Source organism: Epinephelus moara, chromosome 7 (assembly GCF_006386435.1).
Source record: "Epinephelus moara isolate mb chromosome 7, YSFRI_EMoa_1.0, whole genome shotgun sequence".
NCBI lineage: Eukaryota > Metazoa > Chordata > Actinopteri > Perciformes > Serranidae > Epinephelus > Epinephelus moara.
In genome coordinates, this window is record NC_065512.1 from 30,926,426 (window position 1) to 30,937,369 (window position 10,944).

At 42.4% G+C, this 10,944-nt stretch overlaps 1 protein-coding gene across 2 annotated transcripts in view; it reads right to left on the reverse strand.

Annotated features, from left to right (window-relative positions):
- Positions 1-349: 349 nt before the first annotated feature.
- The window catches only part of ube2f (ubiquitin-conjugating enzyme E2F (putative)), a 59,719-nt gene continuing 49,124 nt past the window's right edge, over positions 350-10,944 (reverse strand). For both annotated transcript variants that reach the window (XM_050049047.1, XM_050049046.1), the window contains exon 10: positions 350-3,995. In XM_050049047.1, coding sequence (XP_049905004.1) covers positions 3,945-3,995 — 51 coding nt within the window. In that variant the 3' untranslated portion in view covers positions 350-3,944. The remainder of the gene's footprint in view (positions 3,996-10,944) is intronic.

Genomic DNA, 10,944 nt, shown 5'->3' on the forward strand with positions numbered 1-10,944 from the left:
AGAAAAGAGACAGAATGCTGTTAAGTGGATGTATCAGGTGGTTTTAATCTGCTGCTGCATTCAGTGAATAAATCCACAAAGTCCATTTGCAGCAGGTGTCCTTCATCCTCCTTAATCCGCATCTTTAGGGACTGTTGGTCAAACAGGTTGAAGATGAGTCATTTGAAACTATTTTCTGATATTATGTCAACCAAATGATGAACGGAGAAAAAAGATGGCACATTAAATGGTAATTAAAATTTATTTGTAGTTCTAAAATAGTTTTATCTTACTGAAACTTTTATCTTGCAATGCTGATAGTCAACTGTTAGTGAAAGGGCCACATAATGAACCAAACAAGACGCATTAGTTTTATTTATATTCTCTTTAATATATCTTAAAAAATGGATATACAATCTGAGAAAGAAAAGTTGAGGATTTGAAGAAGAACAGGTTGTTAATCTTCTCCCCTGGCCCAAAGATGGAGTTAGCCCAAGCAGAGACATTTCCCAAAAGCATCCTGGGAAAAAAAAACCAAAAAAAAAAACCCATAACACTGCTAACTGCCAAACTAAAGGACATATGACAAGTCAGAGTATTAGTAAGGCTAGATTAAGTACAGCGTATTGGGCTGCCATATCCTGGAGGCAACTACTACCATGACACTTAATCGTCATGGCGATTACACAGGATGGCTTCATAGTAACAGGCAGTTACATTGGCCTTCACGGTTCAAGTGGACCAACACCATGCTGGAAAATACCACAGAACTCCCACGTTCACATTTACTTTAAATGGACCTGGTATCTGTCATATTCTCAGGTCCTTTATTTTAGCAGAAGCCAGTGTTGTCTGTCGTTCTGTTTACTTTCACTTAGAAAATGATGATTATTTGAGCTGTTAAACCCTGGGCCAGAAAAACAAAACTAAACCCAAACAAAAAAACAAACAAAAAAAAGAGGAGCAGGGGAACCAGAGCATGCTAACAGGTCACATCATTTCAACATGTCATACTTAAACTGCTCACACACATACGCTCACACACACACAAATACACACACACACACACACATGGTCAACACGCACATAATTTCCATCTTTACACACAAACACACACGCACACACACCTCAGACATAAAATTTCAATCTTCAACTACATGTCTGCCATCCTTAGTAAATGCACCACTGGCAGATTACATAGACTTTGCCTCATGCAGATGTGTGAACACAAACACAAAGCTGAATGGAGTGAGAACAGTGTTGACGTTCAGAGATACAACTCAAACTGGAGGCACAATGCTAGCCAGGGCCGAGCAAAACACGCACACACACACACACACACACACACACACACACACACACACACACACACGCACACTAACATACGCAGACCACACCCTCACTGGCTAACTGAGTGACAGCCTCTCTTTCATTTTCACACACAAAATGAACATGCACTTTATGGCCAAAATCCACAACGGCAGTGGAATAGCAGCACCTACACAACTTCACTAGCAAACTAACAAGCTCCCGAGTGAGCTAATAAGCATGCTAGCAAGTGAGCTAGTGTGAGCAGCTTATTTCAGTCCTCTGAACCTGTCCAGTGTGCAAGAAGTGCAACACCTCCAGCGTTTTCATACGTGATGAAAACAAGGAGTCCCTTGCACCAACTGAAAGCCACCCACTCATTAGCTGCCTAGCTAGCTAGTAAGATCACTCACTAGCGTGTTACCTGCTGCTAGCCCGCCCTCTAGCTAGTTAGCTTGCCACCTAACTGCCTTTATGCAAACATATCCAGACAGTGAAAACATACAGGCCATACACACAAAGAGAAAGAGACAATGGAGTTCTTTCCTTCCAGAAAGACACACTTTGCATGTTAGCTTGGGAAATCTCCCACAGCAACCACAATGACAAGGTGCGTACCGTGCAGTCACAAAGTCTTGGGACAGTGAAATGGATTTGTTTTTCTGTAGCCTACTGCAGCACAATGACAATGATATGAAACAAGAACTGAAGTTAAAGTGCTGACTTTTAGCTGCAGGAGTGTTTTAAGGTGTTCACATCCATGATGGGTAAACAGTGTAGGACAGTGATACTCAACTTACAGCCCTTGGGCCAAATCTGGCCCTCAACTGGGTGCCAGGTGGACCGCCAACCATTTTCTAATTCACATTGATAATAAATTGATTAAAATTGGGATATTTTTTTTTACTTTAAATGTAAATAAGATACCAGACTGCATAAGAAAAGCATCAATATATATATATCTATATTTTTAAAGTGCACCTGCCAACAGAGGTCTGGGAGAATTCCCCACTGTCCTCAAATCCTAGAAAGACCCCTATGCACACCTAATCTATGCGGGGATGCTGTGACTGAATTTATTTGCCTCATTCGTTCATTTCATCTGAGAAATAATGGTAATTTTTGTTCATTAACTGGCCCCTGAGCTCATCTCAGTTGCAAATTTGGCCCCCAGGCAAAGCAAGTTGAGTATCCCTGGTGTAGGATCCTGTTTCTGGCCACCTGGTAAACATATGTGCAACATTAATTCTTGTTTAGCTGCTTTTGGTTTATTCCACTCCTGATGGAAATATCTAACTCTTTAGCTGCTAAATGCTCTGCTGTTTTCATCAGCTAGCTGCAAACTGTGTCATCAGCTAGCTGCAAACTGTGACTGCCAGCTGTGTGATCTGCTGCATGCAAAAACAACACAATTAAATAATGAAGTGAACCAAAACAGTTAAACTGTTGGCTGGACAGCAAAACGATGAACGAAAACTATTCTCTACAAAGCTGAGGGGAGCTGCAGATGATAAATCTCATCACGACTAGCTATAATTCCTACACCGTTTATCTCTCATGAAATTAAATTTGAATCAGTCCTTTAAACTTGTAGTCATTGTTTCATTTCAAACCTACAGAGAGCGAGCACACACAAATGTCACTGTCACAGTACTTAATGACTGCACTGTAAGTATGAATGAACTTCTCCATCCTCATTGAAAACGTACATGTGGTCGACTGTGTGTCTGTGTGTGTGAAACAAGAGACAGATGGAGGAAAAACAAAAAAGGACAGTGAGGAGAGGAGGACTTGGAGCACAGAGGAGGTGACACTGAAAACAGTACAATACATTTGGCTGCGGTTTTAGTAGTCGCACTTTATCCCTCTGGAGCTGAAAACGCACAGAGGGTCTGGATCTAAGTGTGTGTGTGTGTGTGCACATGCAAGAAGAATGACAACAGAACGGGACAATGTGGTCATTCACATGCTGTCTAGTGGGGCTGGGGGCTTTCCAACTTGTGTGTGAGTAATAGACAAGTGTACGGTGTGTATGTTTACCTTTCACTACAGGATGTGACACTGTGTTTGTGTGTGTGGGTGTGTGTGTGTTTGTGAACTCACATGCATATTCTTGTTAGCGACACAAACATAGCAGGCACTGGAACAGAGAACTGATAGCAACAGATATTCTTTCTCTTGATTCGTCAACATTTTAACAGCTGAACATGACTTCCTTCTATTTATTTTTTATTTTTTTGTGCCGGTGAATCATCACATCGAACCCTTTGCCAGTCGTTGCCATGGCTCAATTCCGACAGGCTCAGGGACAGCTCACGGAGGCTGCGTCACACAGTAACCTTGTCACAATGAACAGACATGGCGGTCATTGTAACACTCAATCGATTAGGATAATTAAAGCATATTTTTCTTTTGAATGCAAGTCTTTCTTTAAATGCATCATTTTTTTTTCTTTTTTCATTTCGTTCCCGCAATGTGGAGTTTATTGCAATCTGGTGAACAGCAGGGCATGGGTGGGGCTGTGAAGGAGAGTGGTAAGAGTCAAAGAGTCAGCTGTTGATTCACACACGTGGGGGGACGTTGGCCAAGATAAGCAGAGGCAAGGTAGAGCAGTTTGGTTGGTTGGTGCAGGCTAACGCAGGTCGCCGATGCTTCTATCATCTGGCATAGTGCTTGATGTAATCTTGAACCTTATTCCGAAAATCCTCCTGGATTGGAGACAGGGAAAGGTAGAGAGAGTATGTGCGTTAGGGGGACAAGTCCGAACATTAAACATTTGTGAAGGACAAGCAGTTGTAAGAACATTAGGAGTGACAAACTAATGTGATCCTCCATGTGTAAAAGACAATAAATACAGAGCACATCAACATAGACTTAACCAAATATACTGTGTGGGGATGTCAACAGTTAACCATTAGCCAGGTAACCACTGGAAATTTTTGGATGTTTATGCATTTGGTTTATAGGTTCATTTGCACACACACATACTCCACTAATGGCTTGAGAGGGCGCAGCTGCAGCAGCACCTTGATGCAACTTCTGGGAGGGGACTACCGTTTGCACGCTCTCGCTGATAGACGCAGAAACACACAGTGTGTGCAGAAAAAATACAGAACATTATTCAACATTAGATACTGACTGACCACGTCAGCATGTCTGGAGATTTAAATAATGAAGTTAAGCTGCTATGTCTTGTGTGTAAATGTGCACAGAATCTCACTTAATGGGGAGATGCACTTATCATTTCTGCTGCAGTGATCCCATTGCAGCAGAAATGATAAGTGCATCTCCCCATTAACTGCAATCTGCACATTCCTAATACAAGTACTTCCTAGTACTTAGGCACAATGAAAGGAGAGAAGTTAAATAAGCTCAAGTCTGACCCAAGCCTGGCCCAAAGTGACTCAGCTTGCCAGGGCTCGTCTGCCTTTCAGAGATCTGTACCACAACCCAGCACATAAGGAGGGAGAGGTGGAGAGTGAGTAGGACAGCACTCAGTAGGGAGATCTTTCCATCTGTGACAACACAGTCTCTTTTCAGAGATGACCTTATCAAACTGCTGCAATAAACTTTAGCAAAGCCAACAGAAAATAAAAGACAAGACGTTAACAACATAAAAAAAATCAAATTTTAGACCCTCTAAATGGATAGTGTGTAATATGTACTAAGCATTTGGATGGATAAATGAGACTTGTATTACAGTGCACTCCTTTCCGTGGAGGCATGGAAGAAAAACAAAGTTTGCTTCACAAATTCGAGGTAACATGGCTTGACTGATACACAAATGATCACTTTGTGGATGAAGTATGCCTTTAGAGTTGCTGTGAGCTGTAAATTCACCACTTCTAAGCAGAAGGACAAAGATAACATTATCTCAGAGCGTGACTTCAAAGCCTCTCTTCCTCTGGGCAGCTGCGTCCGTCACACTCAGATTCACCCTGGCTCTGAGTCCACGGCTGCCTGTACTAGAGAGCAGCACGAAAGCAAGGAGCGCTTACTGTGGAGCTAAATATGGGGACTGAAACATTCCCAGAAGTACACAGACTGACACACACAGAAAAAAACACATGACTGTTCGACTTGAAGAATTTCAGTTGATTAAGGGGTCCCCAACTGATGATTCGAATTTTTAAATTTCCAGGGGCAACCCTACAAGTTATACCAATTAGAGAGCTGATTTCACCATAAATGAAGTGCTTGTTCCAGACACTTAAAACATCTATACAAAAGCAGAAAGCTGTATGCTGTCTCTAGCCATTTTAATTGTTAATTTTGAATGCCTGCATGTTTTTTCATATTATTTTTTTACATTCACAACTGAATTTCAATCATTGAGAGGATATCTCATCTAGTGCCGACGCCTAGTGTAAAAGGGTAGAACCGCAATACTTATTTATGATGTCAGTCAAATTACTGCCCTTGGTCAAATCCCTTCTGGTCGTGTGTGCCATCTCCACTCCTTTCCGTATTTTTCTCTCCTCTTAATCATATCCCTCCTGGTTGTGCTTGGCTTCTTTCTATCCCCTCCCACCACCCATCCCTCCATCCTGCAATCACCCCTCTGTCACTCCCTTGACCCATCCCTCCCAGTTACATCTCGCCTGATTGACCTCTGTGTGACTTCTCCTTCCTCTCCTGGCAGCCCTCTTTGTTACTTGGCTCTGTCCATCATTTCAAGCCTCTATGTCTTTCTCCATAACCACTTGGACTGTTCTGGGGACACTTTGTTTAACTGCTTGTGTCTACATCCTGTTCATATTTCAGTTAAAGTATTCTGTAATACATCAGGCAGAGTGCATTACAGTATGAGCACAATAGCATGGGTTTGATCAAAGAATGTAGACTTATTTATTTGAGCTGCAGCAGCTTTCCTCTCTAAAAAGATTTCCTATACAGGAAAGTGCATGGCTTAGCAAAACTGCACTGTAGCTCGACATATTGTGAATTATAGAAACTGTTGTAATTAGCTGCACAATATCTACAGCTAAGGGGACATGCTTTTCTGGGATTAATGATGATGCAGTCGGTATTGCTTCAGCAGCATCAATGTTCCCATAGTCATGTAAAAGATTGTATTATCTATGTCTTCCATGCAAAGACTGAAATAATTCATACTGCATCTGAATGTGGGGTGGAACTGTAGCTGATCAGCAATGCAAGCACACTTTGTCCAATCAAGTATCTAATGAGAAACAAGACAGGTTTACTTTTTTTGTGTGTGATTGTAATTTGACTGAAGTCACTCAACTGAATTGTTTACTTGCTTCACGCATCTCAATTCACTTAAATCACTTCAGTAGAAATACATTTTAACATTTAAACAATTTATTTGTGACTATTTCATAGTGTGTAGCATGTGCTCTAGAAAGATATCATATTTACTGTAGTTTTATGCTTTGCACCCTCCTTCCTCAGCCCACATCTCCCTTCTTAACCCCTGTCTCTTGTCCTGTTCTTTTTCTTACTTGTTACTTGCAATCACTGATCCATCAGTGCAGGGGTCTGGGCCATTAAATGGTGCGTCCCGCTGTTCAACATGGAATGTCACATACAAGTGTCCCACAGTGACATCAGCGCACTGATTTATGCCACTGCTACAGCGGTCAGTTAGTCACGCACGCACTGCTGGGCCTTCTATGTATGACCGAGAGGCAGAACGTGAGAAAAACCTCGAAGTCAGAGGGAAGAGAAAGAGAGATGGGAAAAAGAGGCACGATGTACGCGTGTGTATGTGTGTGTGGAAACACAGATGACAGACAGGAATGCTGAAAAGCTGCCAGCGACAAAATCTTCAGCAGTGATGACAGCAGTTTGAGTATCTGTCCACAGCAGGATGATGGATCGGTCTTACTGCAGCTGAGGGATCTCTTCCTCTAGGCCCTATTTTAATGCCACAAGTGCATCGGCCAGCACAAACTTGTGGGTTTTGGGTGCATGGACTTCCACGTGCTCATGCTGTTTTGGTTTATTCTGGTGCAGCATTGTGTAAAAAGGCAAGGCTTAACAAATGAAGAAACAACTTGTTATGAAAATAGCGTTAAATTAGACTTATTTTCTGTCACTGAAATGTCAGCGATGTGCTCTTCAAATTTAAGCCTCTAATAATCTGATCTGATGCAGTTTGAGGTCAGTGATTCAAATAATTCAGTAATGTTTTTTAGCTTTGAGCTCAGGGGCAAGGCGTATAATCCAAGCTGCAAGGTGGCCAGGTAAAAGTCAAATACTGTCAAACATTTCACATTAGAACCCTCAAAGTAATGAACAGATAACCGAAAATGGATTGCACCATGGCAACGCTATTCTTTTTCTGCTGAACTGGTTGAATTAGAAAGTAAAGAACCATGCCCTAATTGAACCCAGCGTTTTCAAAGAGCCCCATAGCACAATCTCTTTACATCACTTGAACTAGAAATAGATTAAGAGTCTACAGCCATGCTAGCAGCAGCATGCTAATGTGCCTACAATTACAAAGGTGTTAAAAGCTGCCATTTGCTAATTAGCAACAAGCCATTGAGGAACAGCACCAGGCTTTGAAGACCATTTTACACAACATCCCAACCGTGGATCCGTCACAGGATGCCATTGGGCAACATCAAATGACATTTTTAAAGTCTAGAAGAGCAACATGATTAAATTTTTTTTTATCCCCATTCAAGTTAGCGGAAAGCTAAACCTGAACCTGTGCTCAGCTGGTGAAAGTCTGTAGTATGCTTTCTTTGTGGGACCAACAATGCAGGAGATGTGGGTAATTTTTTTAAAACTGTTTTAGCTTCATGCGCCATTGAGCCATCAAAATCCTCTCTGTAAAGACTGAGCTGAGCACCATTATGATGATTAATGCAATGCTCAATGGAGAGATCAATGTCAATGTGCATGACAAAACTGTCAGAAATAGACTCCATGAGGGTGGCATGAGGGCCAGACGTCCTTTAGGGGGACCCGTGCTCATAGCCCAGCACCATTGAGCTGCATGGTGCTGGGAACACCAGAAGTGGCAGGTCCACCACTGGTGCCTTGTTCTCTTCACAGATGAGAGCAGGTTCACACTGAGCACATGTGACAGGTGTGAAGAGTCTGGAGATGCCGTGGTGAACGTTATGCTGCCTGTAACATCATCCAGCATGACCGGTTTGGCAGTGGGTCAGTGATGGTCTGGGGAGGTACATCCTTGGAGGGTCGCACAGACCTTTATGTCATAGCCAACAGTACCCTGACTACTGTTAGGTACCTGTATGAAACCCTCAGAGTGATTGTCAGACCCTAGGTTCTTCCTGGTGCAGGACAATGCCCGGCCTCATGTGACCAGAGTGTGCAGGCAGTTCCTGGATAACGAAGGCATTGATGCCATTGACTGGCTCTCTCATTCCCCTGACCTCAATCCAATTCAGCATTTATGGGACATTATGTATTGGTGTATCTGACACTGCCAAGTATCGCCACAGACTGTCCAGGAGCTCACTGATGCCCTGATCCAGGTCTGGGAGGATGTCCCACAGGACACCATCCACCAACTCATCAGGAGCAAGCCCAGATGTTGTTAAGCAGAAACATGGTATCCCTCAATTAAATACCACATTTTGTCCATCTGTCTATCTCAAGTTGGGATATTGGTCTGTCTATCACTGCTCATCCACCTGCCTGTCTTTCTAGCAACCTTTGTCCTCCCAGCTGTCCCTCATGAGCTTCTGTAAACATTTGTGGGAAAATACACAGTGAACAAAGACTTAAATAGACCCCTGTACACACAGCGCGCCACAGTGTGCCATTTAGTGGAGAAAAAGGGGGAATAGAAGGTTTGCAGGGTGCACTGATAAAAGAGAGAAAGTGAAGTTAAAAAAACACAGCAGGGGTTTCTTGTGAAATGTGAAGCTTAGGCTTGCCCCAATTAGGCCACCTCCCATCGACTTGAAGGGTAGAGAAAACAAACTGTCAGACCGATGGACAGAGAACATACAGAATTTAGTTTAAAACTGGGTTTACACAAGCCCCAGTTAAGATGCCCGACACAGAAATGAATCTTAGGCCAAATACAATTATTGATGGATGAAATAAATACTGTTTTTAAAAAATCCTACTGGATTGACATATCACACAATTTGAAGGATGAGTGTGAAAAACCCTGTTAATGACATCTCACACAGATTCACAAGAAACACTGACATAACTTTACCTTAGACTTTTTTTTTTTACTTTGTCCCCCCCTCTCCCTCTCTCTTGCAGCAGAAAACTGGCTGAGACTGCAAATTACTCTGGCGTTCATTAGCTTGAAGACTGCAAGCAAACTCTGCAGTCGATTAAAAACTTTGTTAGGCAACAGCTTACTTTTTTTGGCTCTATTTCACCCGCGGAAGGCAATTAACTCTCCTCTCCTCCAGCGATCTGAGCAGGTACTCAAAATATGCACCACCATCTGAGGGAAGGGGATGCAAATTAAACCCTGTGGGCGCAAACGGTTACTTTAAAATCTGCTAAAAATTGATAACTAAGCAACGGAAAACCCCTGGATGAATTAGGTAAACAGAATGCAAGGGGAAAGATGAAGGGGAGAGGAGAGGTTTGAACAGGGAAAGGAAGAAAGGGAATAGAGATGACAAGGGATGTGGGGCCATGAAGACACTCAACAGCCCTGGGTGTTTTCACACTTGGGCTGTTTTATTTTTTTTGTTTTTTGTTTTGAGAATTCTGTAAGTTTAGCAAATGTGTCAAAGCCCCAGCACATCTGGGTGCAGTCCAGAAAAGTGTTTTTACCTGGTGCGGATTTCTTGTGAGTGAACTCCAGTGTGGTCCACTGGGGTCTGCAGCAGGCAGAACAGCTTTTCACTCCACACTACTCCACAAAGTTGAATAATGTGATTGGTAGAGCATGTCACATTATAGCTTTCTTTTCATCACATCCAGCACTAGTGATAAAAAAAAACTAAAAAGCTTGTTAAGTGAAGGATTCATGGCAAATTTGTTGAGATTATCCAGACCAAACACTTAGGAACTGTGTTTGTTAACAGACTTAGATTTAAGCCAAATACAGATGGCTCTGAGAAAAAAGGTCCAACTGTGTCTAAACTGTTACACAAACTTAACTCTATAGCTCTTTTATTGAGAGTATTTGAAACTTTTCATTTATTTGGTGATTTACAACCTATAATTAAGATGGCAATAATTAATTTCATGGTGGGGTTAACCTAAGCTTTAAAATGACTGAAAAAAGAAAGATCCCTGGCACAGATCAACAGTTAACAGTTCTTCATATAAGATTTTCAGCTATCCACCATATATTCTTAAAGGATAATGTATGTGTGTGTCAGTATTTTTCAACCTGGGCCCTATTTCCCTATGTGTATGTGTGCGTATGATTCATGGGTACCACTCGTTCTAAAATTGGTTCAGTATTGAGGGAGGCGGATGCAACCGGGAGCCGCGAAACGAGCTAAAACGATAACGGGGGCAAATGCAAATAAGTTTGCGCATTAAAAGTGCTTTTTTCGCCACTGACCGGTTCAGATCGCCAGTGTTATCTCTGTAGATAGCATATTGTAGTGACCCTGGGGCAGTGGTGAGTGCAGTATGAGTGGAGTCAGCTGTCAGTCAGTGTTGGAGCAGAGAGGGGGAGGGCTGCCCCGCTGGGTACTGTAAGTGAGTATGTGTGTATGAAGTGTGTGT